The sequence below is a fragment of the Triticum aestivum genome, chromosome 5A (genome assembly GCF_018294505.1).
Source record: "Triticum aestivum cultivar Chinese Spring chromosome 5A, IWGSC CS RefSeq v2.1, whole genome shotgun sequence".
NCBI classification, from domain to species: Eukaryota; Viridiplantae; Streptophyta; class Magnoliopsida; order Poales; family Poaceae; genus Triticum; species Triticum aestivum.
This window is the reverse complement of record NC_057806.1, coordinates 481,249,613-481,276,166: the sequence shown is the minus strand read 5'-3', so window position 1 is coordinate 481,276,166 and position 26,554 is coordinate 481,249,613. Positions and strand designations below refer to the sequence as shown.

Here is a 26,554-nt window from a genome sequence, read left to right as displayed (position 1 = left end):
GCAGCAACAGGCTCGATGGAGATGGGCGGCGTGCAGGGAGAATCGGAGGCTGACCACCAGCACGCTCGCCGGGGAGTTCGGCGAGCAGCAACCCACAACCAGCAGGCTCACTGGGTGGCGCTGCGCATCCTGCGCTGGGGCAGCGAGGCCTCGTCCTCACCGTAGGAGGAGGCGGGGGGATCAAGCCGGAGCATGATTCGCTGGCAACCGGATCCAGCAGGCATACGGAAAACCTCGCCGGCAGCTGTTCTGGCCGGGCATTTGGCTGGCCCATATGGTTCTGGCGACCATGCCTCCGAGCAATTCGCCAGGGCAGGGAGGAGCATAGTTGCCATGTTTCCGGTACGGTGGGAACGAGGAACGGGAACGGGGGGCGAGAGTCGGAGGCTGGAAAAAATAGGGTACAACAGGGGTATGCATCTCTAGAACGATTTTTCTAAAGCGGAAACGCGATCCATCAATTCGGGTACGATGAATCCGGTACGGTATCATGGAACGAGGAACGTGAATCTTTACTATAGTTGGGGAGCAACTGGCTGCATCGTCGATCCATGAAGACTAAAATAAATCATCTCCTTCCCAATGGAAAATTTATTAGCAGCCTTGGAGTAATTGGAGAGCAGAACGAGGAGTTATTTAGGGAAGTGGAAAAGAACGGGGCAGAGAGTAAAACGAGGAGTTCGTGATTGATATGGCTGATCTTTTGCTTACTCGATCGATTCAAAAATCAAAATTGTCGAGTCGCCGAACCTGAATCGACGATCCGGCTGCAGAAACGCCGAATCCGCATTGAATCTTACCGAATCGACCCTCGTTCTCGAATCTGATTCCGGATCGATGAATCCAGATCGAGGGACGACCCACTGTTCCCCGTTTCCGGCTAGTATGGGGAGGAGCACCTGTCGTGTTCACCGCCAACGACAAGACGGGCGTCTCCAAGTCTGGGACAGCTCAAGCGACGGCCACATGTTTGTGGGATTCATCCATTTCCTTTGCACTATGAGGCTGATAACCCCGCGCCCTTTTTTCGCTGCATCTGCTTATTTGCATGTCTAATCTTATTGCTGTTAGGAACTAGGAATAGCCATTTTTTCTGGGAGTGCCTAGAACTCATTTAGCTGAGATATAATTTGGTCTCATTTATTTTTTTCCCTAGAATCATTTGATCTCATTCATCCTATATGGATTGCTGGACTTCTTTTTGATTGTTGCTGTCCCGTCTATCAGCGGGCTTTGATCAAAAATTATTTGGACTTGTATAGAAAGCGAAGAGGAAAATAAGAGAAAACATTTTGGACTCGATCGTATCTGCCACGTTGTTATTGTCTGTTCCACGTACGTCCGTCCCTCGGCTGCATGTCTGGCTCGTACATGTGAGCTGGGTGTGACGAGACGTTGAGTGGAGTGAGTTTTGTTGCGTGCGTGTGTCTTCATGCGTCTTCTCCGCGTTGTATTTTCCTCTTTTCGTGTCCCGGCCGGCTGCATGTACATGCTTTCAAACGGGCACGCATGTACATACATAAAACACGCCATGTATATACGTATACTACACCTTCTTTTTTTAGTAGTACAAATATTTAAGAACAAGAAAATGCTTGCAAATTGCATGTTTAGTGGTGCACATGCAATTGATCCCGATAACTCCCGCTTGATCCAGTTGCAGTCACTTTGTGCTCATGCAGTTGCAGTCACTTTGTGCTCGTGCAGTTGCAGTCGGGTTAGAACACTTGTAATTGCATGTCTAGTGATGTACATGCAACTGGCCTCGACAACACTTCTCCTAGCCCAAGTTGCAGTCACTTTGTGCCCTGTGCAGTTGCAGTCGGGTTACAACACTTGTAGTTGCATGTCTAGTGGTGGACATGCAATTGGCCTCGACAACTTCTTTCCCGACCCCAGTTGCAGTGTTTTCTGACCCCCTGCAGTTGCAGTCGGGTAACAACGCTTGAAGCTGTAGTCGGGTTACAACACTTGCAGTTGCATGTCTAGTGATGGACATGCAACTATCCCGACAACTCCTCTCCGGACCCCAGTTGCAGTTGCTTTGTGCCCCGTGCAGTTGCAGTCGGATTACAACACTTGTAGTTACATTTCTAATACGACATGCAACTGGCCCGACAACTTCCCCTCCCAACCCCAGTTGCAATTGCTTTGTGCCGGTGCAATTGCAATCGGGTTACATCGCTTGTAGTTGCATGTCTAGTGGTAGACATGTAACTGGCCCCTGTCCCACCGACACCCTATTTTTCAATCTAAATTTCATTAATGTGTTGGCACGACGATTCTGTTAAAACAACAACAACAACAACAACAACAACAACAACAATAGTAATAATAATAATAATAATAATAATAATAATAATAATAATAATAATAGTAATAATAATAATAATAATAATAATAATAATAATAATAAGAGGAAAATTTTGTAAAAATAAACCTAACCAATCCATTTGCAATCTTGCGTATCAAATGAATATTATATTTAAAATAAAATGAATATAATAAAAATAAGAAAAGAGTGAAACAAAATTCTATTAAATATAGTGAAATAAGAAAAGAAACAGAAAACAAAAACAAAAACAGCAATTAATCATGAGAAAAAAAGTTTAAAAAAGTCCTTATAAAGAGTTTACCCCCTGAAAGCTACAGTAACCAAATGACAAAACATGCAAAAGGCTACACAGCGTTCACATCCTTCAATCCCCATCTTTCTTTTTTGGTCGGGAAAAAGGAAAACAAAAAGCCCACATAGCCCAGCTCGGGCAAATAAGCAAGCAAAAAGCCTGGGTAAAGCTCACGCACATGAGCTGCTCCTCGTACGGGACGAGCAGTGCATGCTCGCATCGGTCAGAAAAACGAATCGCGCTGCGTTTGATCCGACGGCCACAAAAGCGAATGAGACCAAAGAAAAAAGCATTCGAATGAGTTTTAGCAAATCCGTTTTTTTCTTAACTAAATGCGTGAATGGTTGCACTTGTTCACTATGCAGGTACATCAATCAATTTTCACTCAAATGGAGCACACAACTTATAGAACGGATGGAAAATTATGATGTGTTTCCCATGGTGACTTAAGTTGTTTTTGCTATGGCATCTTCATTTTTCGTCGCTACAGAGTCTAAATTTTTGACCCATGGCAATTAGTAATGCTTTTCATGTTTAGTCATATGGCAAGCTTTTTTTTTCTAAACCATGTCAACCTGGTAAATTATTCATGCCATTGTGCTTTTAAATTTTGCCACGGGAAATTGATGCTGGACACACATGCATGGTATTTTGAAAATTTCCATGGCAAAATTGCTTTTTCGGATAATTTGTGACCCCTAATTATGAATAGTTTTAAAAAGTTGCCATGGTAAATTATGAACTTCAACCTTTTTGTCATACAAGCATGGAAATTTAATTACATTGCTAAGGCAAATTCTTCACTTTTTTGCTATGGCAAAATGTACCTTTTATTTTCGCCATGGCAAATTTCCATTAGTTACGATGGCAAAATTAACTTTTTGCCATGGCAAATTCTTTGTTCGTATTTTGTTCTTTTTTTTACACACACGGCAAATTTCTCACACAAACATGAAAATTTTCATTAAAGTACCATGGCAATTTAGTTTATGGATCATGCCGAAATTAGTTTAGTGGATCATGGCAAATTTATTGCATTTTTTTACCATGGCAATTCCAATTTTCGCATCAGGGCAAATTTATTGTATATGACTATGTCATTTTTAATTTCTATAGACAGTGGCAAATAATCTCATATTTTTGCCATCTAAACCTTACAAACATGTTTCTTTATTTTCCAAAGTTTTTGCCACGATATTTTTAGTGCACCCCCCCCCCCTTAATTTTAGTAATTTGACCATGGTAATAGGTGACGGCAATTTTATGACCATGTCAAATTTCTACACATAGCAAATAAATTAATTATACCATGGCAAATTTAGTAATTAGATGATGGAAAAATACATGGGAAATGTTCACATGGCAATGGTTTAAACTTTTTCTAATGTTCATATGTCAATTTGTTGTAATCTACCATTGGAAATCTTATAAATATTTTCTAAATTCACACGAAAAAATCACAACATTTTTGTATTCCAAAATGGCAAATTTAGGTCTTTTTTTGCAACATTCCTATGGAAATTTTTATGTTTTTTTCTTACTTAACCATGGCAAAATTTAGTTTAGACCATGGAAAATTTCCAAACATGGCAAATTTTATAATTAGAACATGGCAAGTTTTACAATTAGGCCATGGCAAATTTAGTAATTAGACCATGGCAAAATACATGGGAGATGTTTCAAGCCAGCGTGGCAAATATTTATCTTACAATAGTGTCTTACCATGGCACTTTTTTTAACTCTGCATGTATGTTGTATTGTACGATGTGTGTGCATCATGACAATTTATTCACATTTTTGACATGAAGTGTTTTTTTTTGCATCATGGCAAGTGATCTGTGTGCATCATGACAATTCATTCATATTTTTGCCATGAAGTGTTTTTTTAGCATCATGTCAATTTTGCATACATTTTTTTTCCATCATGGCAATTTTACACACAATTCGCCTTAGCCTGTTTTTTTTTCTTTGCATCATGGCAAGTAATGTTTGTGCATGACAACATTTTTTATTCTTTTTTTGCCATGATGTGTTTTTGCATCATGCAAGTAGTGTGCATGTGTGTGTGTGTGTATGTGTGCTTGCTTGCTTCATGGTAATTTATTCACATTTTCCATGAAGTGTTGTTTTAACATCATGGTAATAATAAGCTTCATACTCCCTCCGTCTCAAAATAAGTGACTCAACTGTGAACTAACTTCGTACTAGAGTTAATACAAAATTGAGTCATTTATTTTGAGACGGAGGGAGTATTTTATATGGTTGCTTTGTTTGTTATGAAAGCGCCTCCGCTTAGTTAGATAATAATAGCCGCATCTTTATCAAAAGCGCCACCATGGACCGTGATAAGAAGGATGTGAGGGGAGGAAGAGATGTCTTGTGGGGCGGTGATGTGGGGAGTGGAGGAGGAATGGTACTTATTATCAGCAGTGGCGCCGGTTGCCTCATCAGTCACAAATTAGGTTCTGCAACCTCATAGTGAAATAGTTTGAATAGTGAAAGTTTTATAGTTTAGAGTAAACTAAAACTATAAACATCACGAATTATTTGCTTTGATCCTATTACCACATTTGAGGGCACTATGACTTCAAGTGGTGTCTTTGCGCCTTTGTTTGGTCTGAGGTTTGTTACTGCTCCTGACCACCCTTGTATATTGTCATTTTATTTTATTTTCTTTGTTGTTGTGTGGTGTGATATGGTGTTGTGTTGTACTGGTTTTTGTAAGGGCTTCATTAATTCAAAGCCGGGCAATGTCCTCCTTCATATAAAAAAAGTTTGAGTGACTCTTTGCAACAATGAGGTGGTATGAAAGCAAGTGGATTAATTCTTATGACTTGGCTGTTAAGTCGTTTCGTAGGAGCAAACGGGCTTCTTACTAATTATTATTCATATATAAAACTTGCCGTCAGCAAATAAGACAATTCCTCCCTCGGACTTGATCTATGGACCAATCTGTAAAGCGTAGACAATCAAGAAGGCGTAGTTTACCAGTAACAGCAGCTGGCTGCATTATCAGAAGAAAAAAAGAGCAGCTGGCTGTGAAGGAAGAAGAAGCTTGAACACATTGTAATGGTATAAGTAACCACGGGCCGTATACAGCACTATGAGGCTGGCCGGAGGCACTGGGCTGGCGCCAATTGTGATTGCCATGAATATATTATATTTCGACTTCCTTGTCCATTGCCGGCACGGCGGGGTTTCCTATTCTCCCCGGCCAGCAGGGTTTTCTCGAGTTGTCTCTAGTTTTTGGGCTGTATTGTTTGTCCCCTCACAGCAGCGTCGAACACAATAAGTGACGATGTGTACTGCCGTATAGTTTTTTTGAACGGCTTGTTTACGTTGTTGCAGACTAACGCTCAGACGAATACAACTGCCGTCAGCGGGCGCAAGTCCAGCATTCAATCCGCTATTTTTCGGACTGGGATCAGGTGACTTGCCCACAGGCAGGCACCACGTAACATGCGGCCACCAATCCAGCATTCATTCTACATCCAATGGTCAGCATTAATCCAAAGGAAAATCAGCCAACACTTGGCAGTTTTTAGCATGAAGAGGCTCACATTTGTAGTTTTATTATGTACATGCAACAAGCTATGTACTAAGTGCTCTGCACATTGTTAATACATTTAAAATAATTACTTGTAGTAATTACAAATATATTTTAATAGAAACAACTAGAATGAACGTACACATGCTCTATTTTTCACAAGTTCCATATATTACATTTAAACCGGATGATTTTAACAAAATTAACTATTTTTTAAATAAAATTAAACAAAAACTAAGCGAGGTACTGGCCGGTGACCTCGTCCGCCTGCCCGCCCTTTTCAGCAGCACATTCATCGTGTTCACGCCGCCGTTATTGCCGTCCGAAGGCGACATCGACACCCCATGGACGTCTCCGCGGTGGTCCTGGACCGGTCCTTAGCCCGGCCAACGCGAGGTTGGGGTCCGACACCGCCCAGTCTGGCATGACGTGTGATGTCACACTGAACGTGGGCCGGTACTGCAGGTTGTGCAGTCCCACCGCGCTTGCTCCGGTGCCACCTCGCCGACCACAACGCTACACGACAAGGAGTCGATGTCGTCTGAATTTGCGTGGAGACCCTACCTCACTCTAGTTTTTTGTTTTTTAAGTAGTTGAACATGTTTAAAGTCGTCCTATTTGAATGTAATATATAGAACTTGTTAAAAATAGTCGCCCTCCCCGCCACGTAGCACGCGCACAACGCCTCCTCCCCTACCTCGGCGACGGCGCAACCAACTCCTGGCCGCGCAGCACGGCGATCGACGAGGTGGCAGCAGAGCGCGGTGCCGGACCACATTATAAATCGTCTGGTTTAAACATAATATATGGAATCACGTCGTTTATGTGGTGTCATGAGATGGTTGATGTGGATACGCGCATTGTTGTAAATCGTCTGGTTTAAACATAATATATGGAATCGCGTCGTTTATGCTTGCCTACATACTGGGTGGTGTCGGACCCCAACCTCGCGTTGGCCGGGCTAAGGACCGGTCCTAGACCACCGCGGAGACGTCCATGTGGTGTCGATGTCGCCTTTGGACGACAACAACGGCGGCGCGAACACGACGAATGTCTGCCGAAAAGGGCCGGCATGCTAACGAGGTCACCGCCCGGTACCTCGCTTAGTTCTTGTTTAACTTTATTTAAAAAATAGTTAAAATAGTTAAAATCGTTCGGTTTAAATGTAATATATGGAACTTGTGAAAAATAAAGCATGTGTACGTTCCGTCTAGTTGTTGCTATTAAAATATATTGTTAATTACTATAAGTAATTATTCTAAATGTATTAGCAATGTGCCAAGCACTTAGTGCATAGCTTGTTGCATGTACATAATAAACTACAAATGTGGGCGTCTCCATGCTAAAAACTGCAAGTGTTGGCTGATTTTCCTTTGGATCAATGCTGTCCATTGGATATAGAATGAATGCTGGATTGATAGCCGCATGTTACGTGGTGACTGCCTGTGGGCAAGTCACCTGATCCCAGTCCCTATTTTTCTACTCCTGCTGTCAGACTTCAAGGTGAAGTTTTAGTTAAGCAGACTAAGGGCATCTACAATGGTAGGAGCATACATAGGCGCTTATGGAAAAAATAATAAATAAATATCTAAAACACACCTAAGCGCTCATCCCTCAACGCTAGATGCTAATTAACTAAACAACATAGACGCTAAGTGCTGGAAGGAAAATGTCCAAGCGTCGGGTGCGTGGTTTGGCGTCGATGCCAGGGTTGCCACCAGGATTACACCCGGCAACCGCTAATCTGCCGGGATTACGAACCTGGCGCCTGGCCTAAGCGCCCATCAATGGAGATGCCCTAAGGGAAAATCAGTCGGGCTAACTGCTGCAGTGGGTTTTTCCTTTGGGTGTGGTTAGGTCCCAGTCCGACTGAGATTTAATCAAGTCCCAATCAAGTGACATATAACATGTAAGAGAGAGAAAAATTATTTTTTTGCACGAATCTCAATGTAACATCTCCTAGATATAGCATCGACTAAGACTTTGTTAAGTTGAAGCAAGACTGTTTTCCTTTCGCATGTGGGAGTGGAAATTCCGTTCGATACTTGTTGGTGCCAAAACCAGCGCCTGGATTTCTCCTCTTTTATTTTTAATATACACATATAATACTTCTGACCGAACTGCTAATCTGCCAGAGTTTCTTCTGACCGAACTGCCGACGACGAGTCCAACTTGTCGGCCAAGAGAGCCTCCTGACGGATGAGCCGCCGGCGAATGTGGCCTTCCCTGACAGACGTATGGATGACGGATTGTGCCATCACCAAAGCAATCGGAGCACAAACCAGATCTCTGCGGGCGGGTTATTCTAGAGCACGATGCGTAGCGTTCAGTGGTGCACGGCAGTATATTAATTACTCCGACAGAGACGACCTTACACCCACTTGTCTACCTTTCTATGGGTAGAGGGAGCGTGTCAGCTAGAAACTCGCAAACACGACAACCAGACGTGGACGTTTTGAGTGGCAAATACCAAACCTCCCGATTATGCGTTCCAGCAAGACAAGAACGTGACAACCCAACCATTCTTATCTTTCTACGATGTCCACAAAAATAATGCCATATCATGCCCAGTAGTATAAATATATGATTTGGCCCATGGAAACTACGATGGAGGGGGGAGAAGAGAAAATGCCTCTTTTCGGTAATAGAGTAGCGTTATTTTTAATTGTGTGTAGAGCAGCGTTTTTCAAAGTCTCTAATCCAAAAATAAAAGTTGAAATTTCCAAGTATGACCAAACATGTAGAAAAATACACCAATACTAGATTGTCGAACTAAATTTCCACGACGAAACTAATTTGGTATTTTAGATGTTGGTACTTTTTTCCTATAAATTTGGTCAAGCTTAAATTTCGATTGATTAAAATAAAAGTATTTTGGAATTGAAGGAGTATTCCCGCTTTTATACATTCAAAGAAAAATCAAACATACACTAAAGCTCTTTTTTTGTATGTGTGTGTGGAAAACGAGGCGGACACAGAGATAGCGAGAGATCTATCCCAACACCTCTTCCCAAACAAACAAAAAACTATCCCAACACGTCAACACCTAAACTTGAAAACCGAACACGAAATAGATTTTATGAGATTTGCTTTCGGGTTTAGTCTCAGTCTCAGTCTCAGTTTTGTTTTATAGTCCCCTTTCCCCCTTTTTTGCGGGAAAATCCTTTTTTTCCTTGCAAGGTGACAACATTTTAATATTTTGGTATGGCTCAAGTTTCTATTATCTTATATTTTTATACTATATTATACTACCTGTTGCAGGGTGAGTAGATGAACAAAATCAATTGGGAAGTCCAAAAAATCAATAAAATCAGTTGGTATGTTTGCAAATCCCAAAATATAAATAATATCCACTAGACTGATCCGACCCACCAGACAAATCCGAATGCTTCGACCTCGAAGCCGTCTTTGATGTCTGCATGTTGTTGTCCCTATCAGTGAGTGCGGCCTGACCAAGTTCCTTTTCTAGCTGTCCATGTCTGCATTTTTGGATTAAGACGAAAGATAACCATATAATATATGAAAGGAAGGGCCTATGGACAAGAATGTAAAACCAAAATTGGTTGGACGACCCAAACAATTGTAAGATTCATGCTTCTTCTTCTCTTTTGCATTTAAACCCCTAGCTTCAGTCATTTTATCATTGGGCAATCATGTTTGTATGAAGATAGCACCCTTCCCTATTTCCACTTTTCCCTTTGGTCGTAACAACAAAGCACGGATCAATGCATGATTGACATGAAGATTTTCTATTTCTTCCTTCATAACTATATGATTGAACGTAAAGTTCATGCTTCACACGCGACCAAATTTTAGCATCATGTATATTGGAAAGCAAACTTCATGAACATCTCCTGATTTTTCTTTAACCATAAAGTAAAACGGATGAAGAAAGCACACAATTAGACCATGAATTGTAATTTCCCAACATTCATACTCAAATAAAAGGAGTATTTTGGTGCGGTAACTGAATCTCTTACGTAGTGAAAAGTGAAAGATGCATGTTGATCCGCAAAAGAAGGGTGAAAGATGCATGCTCGTGTGTTTACCATGGACAAATTGATTTCTCATGAGTGAACACAACTTTGGAATTTTTTAAGATATAAAACCGATCGGGATCGAGTATGAACAGACCATGAAGATGAATAATTGGCTCAAGCATGCCGGGAAGGCAGCTACCACGGACATGAAAAAAAGCACGCCTGCCATGGACCAAAAGAGGAATCAAGAACACTAGTAATAAATCAGCTCCAAGATGAAAAGAAAACATGAACAAACTTGGGGGGAAAACTCAGCGAGCTCAAGCATGGATGGCGTGGACGGCTGGTGGATGGTGGAGGGTGGAGAGTCGGTGACACTTCTCATCGGGGAAGATCTGGCATCGCTTGTGGTGGAGAAACGATGGCGTCTTGGACGGAGCCCGACAGTGTCTCTTGGCGGGGCGGTGTGGGAAAATAGAGGGAGAGTAGAGACAGGGAGGAGGAAAGAACAGGGTCTATGGGTTCGTCAAGGGTGTGGAAGGACAAGTGTGTATGCCAGGGACTTGTGCCTCAAATTAGAATAGCTGCAGGGTGTAAGTGCAAGAAGATTGAAACGAATCCTTGACGTGAGAGAACTACCTCGGTCGCCACTCTCTCCTGCAGAAGAAAAACAGCATGAAATGTGAGGAGCAGTGAGCGGACTCTACCAGCTCCCGTCGGCATTCGACAGTCTAGGGAGCACATCACCACACACTAGGGCGGAAAGACATGAACTCCACTCATCAATGCTTTCACATGTGTCACTCCCACCCACACCGGTGGCCGACAGCAAATTAGAGTAGGCATTAAAACAAAGTAGGCATCTTTTCTCGTTTTGAAATAACAAAGCGGGAATCTCAATCTCGTGGGCATCAATAACTTTGTTGTGTTGTAGCACTGGCACAGGCTGGGCGGCCCGCAGAATATAGACGGGACATTTGCCGCTCCCAAGAGCCGTTTGCCATTGCCGCCGGTGGCTCGGCTCTCCGGTTATCCAAGAGCACAAAGCAGGCATGAGCATGGTCCTAACCCGAGCACGAATGCGAACGCGAGCCGCATCAGGTACTACTACAATGAGTCGTTTTCGTTGTGTCGCTGTCGCATGCGCATCGTCCAACTCGCTAACATTCATTAGTCACCACTATGCTGCGCTGAGCTCGAGCTCGAGCTTAACGTCAATCTCAAAGACTAGCTTGGAGTCGGCTCGAGCCTAGAAACGTTCACTGGAACTCCGCAGTGGTTGACAGCGTACGCCTGAGTTATAGTATATATGTGCAGCTGAAGCATTTGCTCTTGGGTAGCTAACTAGCTACCCCTCCTCCTTCCTCTAGGTACCACCATGGCAACTCGTCGCCTGCAAAGCTCTCCCGCTGCCGTAGCTGCTCGAGCCCTTGCTTCCCTCGCGCCTCCTCCTCCTCCTCCTCCTCACGCCTCCACCCGGCGGCCTCCTTCAGGTCGTGCTGCCGTTGGTCATGGCATCTCTCCTATACCTCGCTACACCGGAGGTGGGCGAGGAGGCGGAGGCGTATGCAGCCTCGCCAGCGGGGAGTGCCCCCGTAGCTGAAAGGTGAGCATCCGAACGCACTGATTATTTGTTTGTAAACACTCTCTGTACATGTTTAAAGTTTTGTTGGCCCCTTCCTAGATTCATGCTCAAAAGCTCCGCCCCTGCTACCAAAGGAACAGCCGGCGTGCTCTTCAGGCCGTCAGGCGGAGGCGTTGTCATCCACGCTATGAACGTTAGCGTTGCAGCTGTACCTAGCTTCAGCAGAGAGAACCTCCATAGCTTCTTCAACAATCAACGCCAGCTAACAACCATAGCCACCAGCTACAGCTCCAGGCAACGAGAGAGACGAAGGGAAGTTCAAAAAAAAAAAAAGAGAGAGAGACGAAGGGTAGCAACTTAACAAGCACCTGCCAGTTCGGTTCATGGCAGCCCCGGAGGGTACGTAGTTCCATCAGGCGATGCACAGGTAAATTTTTTTTTCGAAAATATTTTCAAACTGAGTTTTGTTTCGAAAATTAGTTTTTTAGTCGAATTTCGAAAATTATTTTTTTGAGAGACTTTCGAAAATTAGTTCGACCGGGCTGCATCGCCGGCCTTTCTAATGGGCCTACGGCCTGCTCTTCCTGAAGACTCCTCCTGCTCGTTTTTCGGGTGCTTCCGACCAGGCTGCAGTACCGGCATTTCCAATGGGCTTACTGCCTGTTCAGGCGGGCTACAATGCTCGCTTTTACCATGGGCCTGCTCTGCCTGCAGGCAACAACATTGTTTTTTTTTTGAGAAACAACATTGTTCTTTTGGCCCTCCTTCTGCTCGTTTTCGGTGACTTCTCGTTCTGGAACAACTCTTTTCTTCTTCTTTTCGTGGAACAACACAGGCCTCCGGCCCAGCATTACCTTCCCCCAAACCCGTATCAGAAAGCAATCTAGGAAAAAAACATACATCATCCTGTGCATGAAACGTGAGATCATCTCCCAAATCCTAGAAAAACAAAGTAATGTCGACGACTCTACAGTCAACAAAGAGATCGGGCGCCACGACCCGGGCGACCTGGGGCCTGGCTACGCCACTGAAATGTGGGATCATCCCAAATCCTAAAAAAAGAAAGACACACACGCGCACGCACACACCCACACCCCACACCGCGTCTCGCAGAACCCTAGGAAGGGCTAGAACCATGGTGGCGTCGGCGACACGCGTTGCGGCGAAGCAGGCGGAGGAAGCGCTGCAGGCCGGGGAGGCAGGTGGCGCGGCGGGGGACTGGCAGGAGAGGCGGGCGGAGGAAGCGGTGAAGGCAGGAGGGGCAGGCGGCGGCCAGTCGCCGGTATAACCCTAGACCTGATTTGTTCTTAAGGGCTTTTGGTTTGGTTGCTAGATCCGATAATCGTTTTTTTCTTTTTTGCGGGAAAGATCCGAGAATCGTTAGGTCCCATGCCGTGGCTTGATGTTATATGGTGTGAATTTCTGGGAGGAGGAGGGGAATGGATGAAGAGGGAGGCGGACAGAGGGAGGGGATATTGTGGGGTCATTCAGTAACGAATTTCCGTTGTGTTTGATTTGCTGAGTGGTCTCTATGTGTCCACTTCATCCAATATGGCCAAACGCCCAAAAACACCGACAGGTTTAATGTGTCTCATCTAGAGAGATAATGAAGGGGTTAGAACTAGCAGGTTTTGTAGTTTCGGGGGTCGAAATATTTGCATTGTAGTTTAAGCAAAATTTGGTGCTTTTATGTTGCATTTTGTACCCGTCACACCCATCAGCTCTCAGTCTCCAGGTGCTGCATTGGTTGGGTATGGTTAAGGTTGCGGATCACTGCTGAGCGATGCGTAAACTCTATTGGGCTACCCTTGCTCAACAAACAACAATGCGTCCATCTGGTGAAGAACTCATGGAACATCAATGCCACTTACTAGCCTATTCTCTTGAATTACCCTGTGCGCTAATTTCCGTTGTCTCCAGCAATTTCTCTCTATTGGTGTGCCTTCTAGAATATCACCTGGCTAGCCACCTGAATAAACCATGATATAAAACTAAAGAATGGTTGAAGCCTTTTCTGTTCTTTCTGAAACACTTGTTTTTTCACCTAACTCACCGATGATTTAACTTGGTGGTGTCTTTTGTGATAAATCCTTGCTGCACTGCATATTTTTGGAGAAGTCTGAGTTGGCTCCTAGTGCAGCAAGGTTACCAATCTTTTGCCAGAAAGAATTTGTGATTAACTGTACATTTTTCAGGCTGATGCATACTTCTACCCTGTGCGAGCTGCCAAGAAGGTGTCTCACACTTCTGCTATAACCATAGATATTAGTAGCAAGGTAATTGACATTTCAAAATTACTTTGGCACAAAGTATCTGTCAATCTAAGGCACATCAGATGTTCACATCTTGGTATGCACTATTACTAATGCACCTAGAAATCATAAATATCGATATCTTGTTTGCATATATGTTCTCCACTTAAATCATTTGGTGGTTGAGGCAATGCCTACTACTTTATCACTGTCCTACGTCTTTGTAACCAAACAGCTATAATGGCTTAACAAGTAAAGAGCGAATAACATGTTCATGCATTATAGATTTTGCTATTTCAATAAAGATTTTATTTTGCTATTTCAGAGATCTTCACGCATTGTTGATGTTGTGGCTTTTGTTTACATGCAGAACAAGAGTGGACCTTGGAAATCTCCGCCGCCTTCACCAATTGACATTAAGATGTGATGAAGGGGATTGTGAACATATGTAAATATATTATACTAAAATGTGACTTGAGCTCTGTCGGTTTTAAGGGACGGATTTTTGAACATAATTTATTGTAAACACTTAGACTAAGACGTGACTTGAGATCTGTCGGTTTTGGGGGAAGACATACTAAACATACTTTATCATAAATAAATGTAGGGACCCGTTAATTCACAGTTTCTTTTTCATTGGGTATAATATTGTTACATGCTAAGACATACCTTGTGTTGAAGGAGGGCCATAAGCCCTGTTTCTTATTTTCTTTTCCCCTTACCTCACCAGAGTTTTGCTTCGTCAAGGCGCATCTTCACTGCTTTTAACCTTACATCACATTCCAGCACATGATTTTCACCTATTGAATTATGAACGAAGACAAACAACAAAGGGTTTAAGCTTATGCTTTTGTGGGGTGGTGGGAAGTCAAGGTGGATGAAGCGCTTTGGATAAACTAGTCCTTCAGAGTGTGCCTGGGGCGAAAGCCTGATTCGAGGGCATGATCAGGTGAGATCCTCCTTTTAACATGAGGCAAAAGCTTTGCCCTTTTTATTAATTAAGAAGATTATTGCTTGGTTAATTACGGAAAAAGGGCAAAACCAATACAACAATGATCAAACCCACTCGACAAATACTATGAAGGGCCATAACCACTCTCATCACAAGGCCAAAGCCTACTCGAAACTCGACACAACAGGGCCACACCCACTCTCATCCATAGTATGACGAACATCACATAAACATGCCAACCAAGCATACACAAATCAACGGTGACTTGCTCCACCAAACTAGCTGACCTCCCACCATTGCCGAAGAGAAGTCGTGACTGCTATGGGAGGAGCAGAATGCGACGCCCCCCGCCCCCTGGCGCAACGATGAAGATGGAACTACTCCACAACAGTCTGCAGCAAATACAATGCTCGACACGTCGAAGACCAACGTCGAGAGCAACCTCGCCGCCACGCGACACAAGGCCCACATACTTGATGACCCCGCATTCTCGAGGCCGCCGCCCCGACTTCCATCTGCTCTGCCACACCCTGCATGGTCCGCCAACATCGCCTTCTGGGTTGCCGCCTCGACATCCATCCGCTCTGCCACATCCTACATGGTCCACACACACAGCCTTCCAAGGCCGTCACCACGATATGACGCCGCTTTCTCTTGAATCACAACGCCGCACAACCTAGTGACCCAAAGCCCAAGCTGCTTAGGGCAACCACCTGCAGACCACGATGCATCACGAAATTCGGGTCTGCGCATGTGTCCACGGCATACTAAAATTTCTGATTGGAAGACCTACCATTTCTTTCATTAGACAAGCGCCACCAAATCAGCATCATGACCACACACCACTTCCCGCACCTTCATTCTTGCATTAAGAACTATCTTGCCACCAAGTACGAAATCCAAATGTTGAGGCAGCACGCATCGGCGTTCCACCAAGGTTCGGTAGTGTGCAACACCTCTGTTGAACAACTGCAATTTGTGGACTAAAATCACAGTTTTGACCTTTATTGACAAGATTAGCATGAAATGATGCTAGTTTGAAAGTATCTCACGATTTGACCTCTACCCTACCATCACACATTGCGGTGGTAGGTGAAACATGCTACCACCATAGTCAAGAACGGCAGCCTTGAGTCCACGGTTGTCGAATACATTTTTTTCGGGGAAGTGTTGCCTTTTATTGCTTAGTTCATGACAACTCTATCATGATGATGTAACGAATATAATCCGGAGAAACATGAAACCATGTTTGACAAACTGAAAGCACATGCACTCCCTTGGTGGTTTTGATAATTCATGTCAACATGCTTGTTGTTGAACTAATATTTCCCTTGAGTATATTTCAAGAAAAGTTCAAGATAGGCAAACCTTTGGAATGTGAAAGTGGACCCCTCAAATGCTAAGGACAAATGTTGGCAAAGCCTTAATAGATCACATTGAGTTCATAGGAAAGGCAATTCTATTAATAGGGCATGAGGTTATGATGATGGTCTAACTGCTCAAGTGCTTAGGGATATTGCTCCAAAAGTCTCAAACATTTTCCCACATTCCACCATGTCCTAAACCCTAAGTTCATCTCGCTCCCACCAAAATACATACATCCGGACTCGCCGAGATACACTTGACATAGCCGTTGCCCAAACCCTAGCAACTTGGTCCCACCGAAGAGCATTGGTCAACCATCTGTTCCCAACTGAAATTCAATCAGAATTTCCGACCAATTTTGGTCGGTGACACGAAAAAGTGGAAAGAGGTTAGGTCACCACGACATGGTCACACCGAGATGTTTCATCCGGTCTCATCGGAAAGCCTAAAGTTCAAACCTTTTGTATAGGTCCGTCTCATCGAGTGGTTTCACCCAGTCCCACTGAACTATGCATATAAAGGTGTATAATGGTTGGATTTTTGGTGCTGCCTATATATACCCCCACCCATTCCACCAACTCTCAGAGAGCAACCTTAGCGAAGCGTGCACTTCCAATATCCATTGTTTCAGAGAGAGCTCCATATCCTTATGTTGATATCAATGGGATTCCACTCCAACCATAGAACTTTGATCTCTAACCATCTCTAGGGTGTTGATCATGGTTGGGATGCCTGGGAAAGGGGCACCTTAGTTTGGCGCACCGCGCTAGTATTGTGCACCACCACAACTGCACTATATATGGCTACGGTGGTGAGTACGTGGCTAGGGCCGAGTTTCATTGGCTGTAGCATGGTGGAGGGATTTGGATGGACGTCCAGTTAGCCAAAGATGACATAGGGATGTGATGACCCACAAGTATTGGGGATCAATCATAGTCCTTTCGATAAGTAAGAGTGTTGAACCTAACGAGGAGCAGAAGGAATCAATAAGCGGTTTTAAGCCAGGTATTCTCTGCAGGTGTTGTAAAGTAGTTGTGACAGATAATTTGATAGCAAGATAATTGGTAGCAAGTAAAAAGTAACCAAAGTAAAAATGGTGGTAAGGTGTTGTTCTTACTTAAACAAACAACCTCCTTATGAGTACCCCCAATTCTGAAGAAAAATACGAATTTGAATAAATTTGATGCATATTTAAAAAGCATATGATATTCATTCATACTTGGAGAAGTTTTACATAAAACCAGATGCTTTTCATCTAACTGGAGCAAACTCTTTATATTTTGACACACTTGGACTTAACCATACTCTAAACCTAGTCTAAATGATCGTGAGCGCCCGTTCCCCGTGTCTGGTAGGCCATGAGCCCAGGGACCTGAAGCTCCACCTCCACAGCATGCAAGCGGCTAATCGACTGATGATTTAAGCCCGACAAGCTTGGCTTCAGTGGGAGTGAAAGAGCGATGGCCTTCCTGGGATGCTAGCGCCATTGACCTCCCATACTCTACTATTCCTCATTGCTGGCAGCACCCGCAGACGTGCCGACTTCCTGATCTTGACGGTGGGGCACAGGCAGGGCAGAGCTAGCGACATCGTACTCGTCCTCGCTCTTGCTATAGACTTCATTCGTCGCCTCGGTGATCTCCTTGAAGGCGGCTTCTAACTCCGCCTAATGGAGGAAGTACCGCCAACGGTCGCAGCTAATGTTGAGAGCGGAGCGATGGGAGTTGACCAGCGCCTCTTGCTTGAACACTGATGTCTACTAGAACTACATCGGTATTTCCCCAGAGAGGAACGGATGATGCAGCACGGCTACGGTAGGTATTTCCCTCAGTGATGAGACCAAGGTTATCGAACCAATAGGCGAACCACGCAACACTACGTGAATGGCACCTGCACACAAATAACAAATACTCACAACCCGACATATTAAAGGGGTTGTCAATCCCTTTCGGGTAACGGCGACAGAAATTTTTGGGGTAGTTCCGCTTCCAGTGACCAATACCTTTGCAGTAGAAGCACTCAGTCTCATGTTTAGGTCCAGATTTGGGTTTCTTCACTTGAGCAGCTACTGGCTTGATGTTCTTCTTGAAGTTCCCCTTCTTCCCTTTACCCTTTTTCTTGAAACTGGTGGTCTTGTTGACCATCAACACTTGATGCTCCTTCTTGATTTCTACCTCCGCAGCCTTTAGCATTGCGAAGAGCTCAGGAATCGTCTTATCCATCCCTTGCATATTATAGTTCATCATGAAACTCTTGTAGCTTGGTGGCAGTGATTGAAGAACTCTGACAATGACACTATCATCAGGAAGATTAACTCCCAGTTGAGTCAAGTGATTGGAGAATTCTGTCAATGACGCAATCATCTGGAAGATTAACTCCCAATTGAATCAAGTGATTATTATACCCAGACATTTTGAGTATATGCTCACTGACAGAACGGTTCTCCTCCATCTTGCAGCTATAGAACTTATTGGAGACTTCATATCTCTCAATCCGGGCATTTGCTTGAAATATTAACTTCAACTCCTGGAACATCTCATATGCTCCATGACGTTCAAAACGCCGTTGAAGTCCCGGTTCTAAGCCATAAAGAATGGCACACTGAACTATTCCGTAGTCATCAGCTTTGCTCTGCTAGGTGTTGGCGTTACTCCTGCAGCGGGTTTGTCACCTAGCGGTGCTTCCAGGACGTAATTCTTCTATGCAGCAATGAGGATAATCCTCAAGTTATAGACCCAGTCCGTGTAGTTGCTACCATCATCTTTCAACTTAGCTTTCTCTAGGAACACATTAAAATTCAACGGAACAACAGCACGGGCCATCTATCTACAACAACATGGACATGCAAAATACTATCAGGTATTAAGTTCATGATAAATTAAAGTTCAATTAATCAAATTACTTAAGAACTCCCACTTAGATAGACATCTCTCTAATCATCTAAGTGATCACGTGATCCACATCAACTAAACCATGTCCGATCATCACGTGAGATGGAGTAGTTTCCAATGGTGAACATCGCTATGTTGATCATATCTACTATATGATTCACGCTCGACCTTTCGGTCTCAGTGTTCTGAGGCCATATCTGCATATGCTAGGCTCGTCAAGTTTAACCCGAGTATTTTGCATGTGCAAAACTGGCTTGCACCCATTGTATGTGAATGTAGAGCTTATCACAACCGATCATCACGTGGTGTCTCAGCACGACGAACTGTAGCAACGGTGCATACTCAGGGAGAACACTTATACCTTGAAATTTAGTGAGAGATCATCTTATAATGCTACCGTCGAACTAAGCAAAATAAGATGCATAAAGGATAAACATCACATGCAATCAATATAAGTGATATGATATGGCCATCATCATCTTGTGCCTTTGATCTCCATCTCCAAAGCACCGTCATGATCACCATCGTCACCGGCTTGACACCGTGATCTCCATCGAAGCATCGTTGTCATCTCGCCAACTATTGCTTCTACGACTATCTCTACCGCTTAGTGATAAAGTAAAGCAATTACATGGCGATTGCATTTCATACAATAAAGCGACAACCATATGGCTCCTGCCAGTTGCCGATAATGGTGTTACAAAACATGATCATCTCATACAATAAAATTTAGCATCATGTCTTGATCATATGACATCACAACATGCCCTGCAAAAACAAGTTAGACGCCCTCTACTTTGTTGTTGCAAGTTTTACGTGGCTGCTACGGGCTGAGCAAGAACAGTTCTTACCTACGCATCAAAAACCACAACGCGGTATAGTGATTGCTTTTTGATCTTCGGAAAGAACCATGTTCATTGAATCTGATTTAACTGAAGTTGGAGAAACTGACACCCACCAGCCACCTGTGTGCGAAGCATGTCGGTAGAACCAATCTGGCGTAAGCATACGCGTAATGTCGGTCTGGGCCACTTCATCAAACAATATCGCTGAATCAAGAATCAACTAGTGATGGCAAGCAATATGTATATACCCATGCCCACAACTCCTTTGTGTTCTACTCCTGCATATAACATCTACGCATAAACCTGGCTCTGATACCACTATTGGGGAATGTAGTAATTTCAAAATTTTCCTACGCACACGCAAGATCATGGTGATGCATAGCAACGAGAGGGAAGAGTGTTGTCCACGTACCCTCGTAGACCATAAGCGAAAGCGTTATGACAACGCGGTTGATGTAGTCGTACGTCTTCACGATCGATCGGTCCTAGCACCGAAGGTACGGCACCTTTGCGATCTGCACACGTTCGGCTCGGTGACGTCCCATGAACTCATGATCCAGTAGAGTGTCGAGGGAGAGCTTCGTCAGCACGACGGCGTGATGACGGTGATGATGATGCTACCGGAACAGGGCTTCGCCTAAGCACCGCTATGTTATGAACGAGGTAGATTATGGTGGAGGGGGGCACCGCACACGGCTAAGAGATCAATGATCAACTTGTGTGTCTATGAGGTTCCCCCTCCCCCGTATATAAAGGAGTGGAGGAGGGGGAGGGGCCGGCCTCCTAGGCACGCCCCAAGGGGAGTCCTACTCCCACTGGGAGTAGGATCCCCCCTTCCCTAGTTGGATTAGGAGAGAAGGAAGGGGGAGGAAGGAAAGGGGGGGCGGCCCCCCTCCCAATTCGAATTGGGCTTGGGGGGGGTACCCCCTCCTTTGCTCCTTTCTCCTCTCTCCCACTATGGCCCAATAAGGCCCATATACCTCCCGGGGGGTTCCGGTAACCTGCCGGTACATCGGTAAATGTCCGATCTCACCCGGAACCATTCCGATGTACAAATATAGTCGTCCAATATATTGATCTTTATGTCTTGACCATTTCGAGACTCCTCGTCATGTCCCCAATCTCATCCGGGACTCCGAACAAAATTCGGTCATCAAATCACATAACTCATAATACAAATCATCATCGAACGTTAAGCGTCCGGACCCTACGAGTTCGAGAACTATGTAGACATGACCGAGACACATCTCCGGTCAATAACCAATAGCGGAACCTAGATGCTCATATTGGCTCCTACATATTCTACGAAGATCTTTATCGGTCAAACCGCATAACAACATACGTTGTTCCCTTTGTCATCGGTATGATACTTGCCCGAGATTCGATCGTTAGTATCTCAATACCTAGTTCAATCTCGTTACCGGAAAGTCTCTTTACTCGTTCCGTAATGCATCATCCTGTAACTAACTCATTAGTCACATTGCTTGCGAGGCTTATAGTGATGTGCGTTACCAAGAGGGTCCAGAGATACCTCTCTGATACTCGGAGTGACAAATCCTAATCTCGATCTATGCCAACTCAACAAACACCATCTGAGACACCTGTAGAGCATCTTTATAGTCACCCAGTTACGTTATGACGTTTGGAAGCACACTAAGTGTTCCTCCGGTATTCGGGAGTTGCATAATCTCATAGTCATAGGAACATGTATAAGTTATGGAGAAAGCAATAGCAACAAACTAAACGATCATCGTGCTAAGCTAACGGATGGGTCAAGTCAATCACATCATTCTCTCATGATGTGATCCTGTTAATCAAATGACAACCCATGTCTATGGTTAGGAAACATAACCATCATTGATTCAGTGAGCTAGTCAAGTAGAGGCAAACTAGTGACACTCTGTTTGTCTATGTATTCACACATGTACTAAGTTTCTGGTTAATACAATTCTAGCATGAATAATAAACATTTATCATGATATAAGGAAATATAAATAACAACTTTATTATTGCCTCCAGGGCATATTTCCTTCACTTCATGGCCATGACATCCTCCTGGAAGGGCTCATTTGGCGAATTGGAGACGGATCCCAAGTACATATACATCATGATTATTGGATACCGCGGAAGGGCGGCCTGAAGCCACTGGGCCAGGTGTTTGTCCCGGGCATAACAAGAGTCAGTGATCTTATGAACAACACGAGCTCCGGGTGGGATCAAGCTAAGGTGCAGAATATGTTCCCTCTGGCGGAGGCACACGAGATCTTGCAAATATCAGTGGGGGGCCGACGGTGGAGGACTATCTCGCATGGAATCATACAAAGGATGTTGTTTTACTGTTATATCAGCTTACCACCTTTGCATGGGCCTGAAACGGGCTAAGACAGGCAGTCCGGGGTCGTCCTCCTCAGTCGCGAATCATAGAGCTTGGATGAGGGATACTGTGGCACCAGGCAGAGTAAAAATTCATACCCGGCGACTTATTCGCAATGGGCTGGCGGTGGGATCTGAGCTTCATCGGCGCAAGATTAAACCCGTGGTGTTCTGTGTTGTGTGCGGACGAGAGGAGACGAATCTTCACAGGTTTTGGAGCTGTCCACACTCTGCAAATTCTAGAAAGTGTTGTACTGGGAATTGGGAGCACCGGCGGCGATCCCGCCGGAGTCAGTAAGCTCCCAGAGTGCGTTATCTCAGTGGCTCCTGACATGGTTTGCTGATGCGTCGGACGATGCTCGAGCTATAATGGTGCAGGGATTATATGCTTTGTGGATGGCACGGAATAACGCGCGAGATGGGAAGAGGATTGAGGAGGAGGCGGACACAGCTGGCATGGTTAGGAGGCTCATGGAGGAGTGGCAGAATGTTAATGGCAGAGCGAGCAAAATCCCGGAAATAACTCCGGTCCAGAAGTGGAGCGCTCAAGAGGAAGGGTGGATCAAGGCGAATGTTGATGGTGCAGCTACTAAGGGAGGGGAGAAAGGGGCGGTGGCATGGTGTTCAGGAACGAGGACGGAGCTTTCCTCGGTGGAGCGTGCCATTACTATCCTATGGGTGGAGACCCAACAATGTTGGAGCTCCGGGCCTGCAAGAGGGCGGTGCAACTAGCGGGGGAGCTAAACTTCGCGAAACTGCACATTGAGATGGACTGCCAAGAGGTGGTACGCAAACTACAGAGGGAGGAGAACGATTTATCCGTGCTGGGACCTTTGATCAAGGAGGTGAAAAACATGCTGGCGACAAGGGAATGGAAGGTGTCCTGGGTCCGGAGGACGGCGAACGGCGCCGCGCATGGGCTAGCTAAGAAGGGAGTAGCAAATAATCTTTGCAAAGTTTGGGTGACTGAACCCTCAGATTGTATTTTGCACATTATTTCGGCAGAAATTCCTGCCTTCTATGCATAACTAGAGACATGGTGATGGTAGATTTCAAAAAAAAAACTTTTCGTAGCAACCGTCTTATTTAATTGAATGTATACCTCTGAAATGCAACAGTGATCCAATCTACGATGTGGCCTGCCGACTTGGGCGGCGATAAAGTTGCCCATGTGTACAACAACTACGAATTAACTGCACTATGTTAAGTGGAAGTGCCACAGGGGGGCTTCCGACTCTTGGCATGTCCGCTGGTCTGTAGTGCGATACGGTACACCCACCCGCCCGCCGCCACATGGGCGGGGAACATGGTTGATGCATTTTTTTTCTCTAAAGATCCAGCGAGGAATCATACGCAGCTGTACTAGTTAGTCGTGAGTCAAGTAAACGGATCTAATCCTCTCCACCATTTCCTGTTTCATCGGCGGCCGCATCGTCCATCCTCTTCTCGGCCGGAGATCGACCGGCAGACTGTTTTCGGACGGCGGTATGTATATATACATCAACATTTGTCAATTGTGATGCTGAGAAGCCGGTCGTAGTTTGGCGCATCGTATTGCAATCCTGTACTTACGTACGTATATTTTGTTAAGCGCACGGCATTTGTAAGCACGGGCGTTGCTTAATTAGTGATTTGCGGGCGTATATGTTCCGTGAAACTGCAGGCGCGTACGTATAGTCCTGCGGCCGACGCGGGCAGGGAGCAATGGTGGCTGCCTGGCCCCGGGAGCTCTGGAACAATTGGTCCATCCAGATCCTGGTGCTCCTCAGCCTCGGGCTCCAGGTCGCCCTCTTCCTCTTTGCCGGGATCCGCCGGCGTGGAGCCCACTCCGTGCTGCGGTTCTTCCTCTGGCTGGCCTATCAGCTGGCCGACTACACGGCGACGTACGCCCTCGGCCACCTCTCCCTCAAGGGCGCGCCGCGCGACCAGCCGATCGTGGCGTTCTGGGCGCCATTCCTCCTGCTGCACCTCGGCGGCCCCGACAACATCACCGCCTACTCTCTGGAGGACAACAAGCTGTGGAAGCGCCACCTGCTGAGTGCCATCCTCCAAATGTCCGGAGCCGTGTATGTCCTCTACGAGCATGTCGTGGACAGAGGGGCGTTGCTCCGGCTTGCCTCCGCCTTGATGTTCGCCATCGGCGCCGTCAAGTACTGGGAGAGGACGTGGGCGCTCATGGGCGGCAACCTCGACGACATCCGAGGCTCCATCAAGAAGCAACCAGCTGCCATGCATGGACATTTCCACCCTCACGATAAAGTGTTCAAGGATGGAGACTTCGATGAGGAGTCCCTTGTGCGACGAGCTCACTCGCTGTTCCACATTTGCAAGCGCGCCATGGTCGACTATCCAGTGATGGAAGATGATTCACACGGCCAAGACACCACCAAATTGATAGGCGAGGTCAGGCTATGGCGGTTGATGGAAACCGAGCTCTCCCTCATGTATGACATGTTGTACACCAAGGCACCGGTCATCTCCACCTGCTTCGGCTACTTGGTACGTCTCATCTCGCCGATCGCCATTGTCGCGTCACTGCTGCTTTTCAAGTTCATTGACAAGAACGCCCACCGCAGAGTTGACGTCAATATCACCTACGTATTGTATGGTGGTGCCTTGTTCATGGAGATGACATCGCTGCTGAACGCCCTAGGCTCCTCTTGGGCATTTGCCTTCCTGAGTACCACGAGCTGGCACTGGCTTCGATACGCAGCTCTGTGCAATGAAAGATGGGACCGCCTCAGGCGTGTGGTTGCATGTCTTCACCATCTTGTCAGGGTAGGAGGAGGCAGCCGGTACAGATCAAGGAGGTGGTCATATACCATGGGACAGTACAACATGCTGCACTATTGCACTCGCTCTAACAGTGCGCTCACCAGGCCTCTGCTTGGCAGTTTGGCCAAGAAGGTGGGACTGGGACTAAATGAGCTTTGGAACAGGAAGCATTTCTCATGGGTTATTGACATGCCTGACCATGTCAAGGATAGTATCTCTGAACATATGAAGAAGATGTACAATGCTGGAGGTGTGAACTCACTGGGCATGCTCAAGAACAGGTGGGGCGAGGAACCACTGGCTCGTGAGGAGTTACTAGAAGAAGGCAGCATATTCAAAGATTCCCTCGGTGTCGAGTTCCAGGAGTGCATCATCATCTGGCACATCGGCACCGATGTTTTCCTCGCCAAGAGCGAGCAAGCCAAAGAAGACGATGTGAAGGCGATCAAGATAATATCCAACTACATGATGTACCTTCTCGTGGACCAACCAGACATGCTACCAGGCCTCTCCCAAAACAGGTTGTACCAACTAACTTGTGAAAGTTTAGTCAAGACTTGGCGATCGACCCATAGGCGTCGGAACATGAACTCGGGTGCCACGCTCAAGAATCTGTTCCGCCTGCACGATGACGCCGATTCTAATTCCAGGGCCACCGACAGAGATGAGCTTGCTGAGAAACTGTATGATGAGTATGAGAGCAAAAGCTTCATGTACGATTCTCCTCGTCTCTCCTACGTAGCTCAACTTGCTAAGGAGCTGTTGGCAATGGAGAAAGGTGGCACGGTTGACCCGGTGAAACTCGTCCGTGAGGTGTGGACGGATATTCTTGTCTACGCAGGCAACAAATGCAGCCGGAAGTTCCACGCCGAGAAGCTCAACAGTGGCGGTGAGTTGACAACAATCCTGTGGCTTATGGCAGAACACTTCTACCAAATTTATCTGGGGAGCCTGGTCAAAAGAAAGAAAAAGGGAAATGATTTAGCAGGAGAAGGCATCAGCCACCCGGGGAGATGATGATAATTATAGATAGCACCATAGCCTTTGTATCCTTGAAGCCATATAAGTTGTAGTATATCTTGTTCCGCTTCTTGAATAAAGATTTCAATTTATTTTTTTGACTGACTGCAAATGACACTTCTATAGAAATACATCAGCATAGAGCTTCCTCTCCTTCATATCCAGCCCATCCTACCCCCGCTCGACCCACCGACACCGATTGACTCCTCTCCGCAAATATATAGATCGGCAAGGCATTGTACAACAAGATGTGATGCGCGCGAAAGAAAGCTTTTACACAATGTGCAACAGTTCTACTTGAATATGTTATAAACAGTTGATAGTAAACGAGCTAACCAAATG

At 45.4% G+C, this 26,554-nt stretch overlaps 2 protein-coding genes across 8 annotated transcripts; both read left to right on the top strand.

Annotated features, from left to right (window-relative positions):
• Nucleotides 1–11,117: 11,117 nt before the first annotated feature.
• Nucleotides 11,118–14,613, top strand: LOC123104207 (uncharacterized). 7 transcript variants are annotated; one of them, XR_006450196.1, is made up of 5 exons: nucleotides 11,118–11,255; nucleotides 11,525–11,760; nucleotides 11,839–12,166; nucleotides 13,935–14,015; nucleotides 14,362–14,613. XR_006450196.1 is itself a non-coding variant. In XM_044525968.1 (3 exons), exons 1-3 carry the CDS (start codon nucleotides 12,695–12,697, stop codon nucleotides 14,416–14,418), a joined length of 465 nt encoding a protein of 154 aa, XP_044381903.1. In that variant the 5' UTR covers nucleotides 12,177–12,694; the 3' UTR covers nucleotides 14,419–14,613. The 7 variants fall into 7 exon arrangements, 2 of the variants coding, with proteins under 2 accessions (XP_044381903.1, XP_044381902.1); XR_006450197.1 differs by lacking the exon at nucleotides 11,118–11,255 and adding an exon at nucleotides 11,267–11,441; XR_006450198.1 differs by lacking the exon at nucleotides 11,118–11,255 and having other exon boundaries at nucleotides 11,466–11,760; nucleotides 11,839–12,138.
• A 9,508-nt stretch (nucleotides 14,614–24,121) lies between these two features.
• LOC123101428 (uncharacterized) lies at nucleotides 24,122–26,209 on the top strand. The gene has a single exon (XM_044522885.1). The coding sequence runs from the start codon at nucleotides 24,122–24,124 to the stop codon at nucleotides 26,207–26,209; it is 2,088 nt and encodes a 695-aa protein (XP_044378820.1).
• The last annotated feature ends 345 nt before the right edge of the window (nucleotides 26,210–26,554 follow it).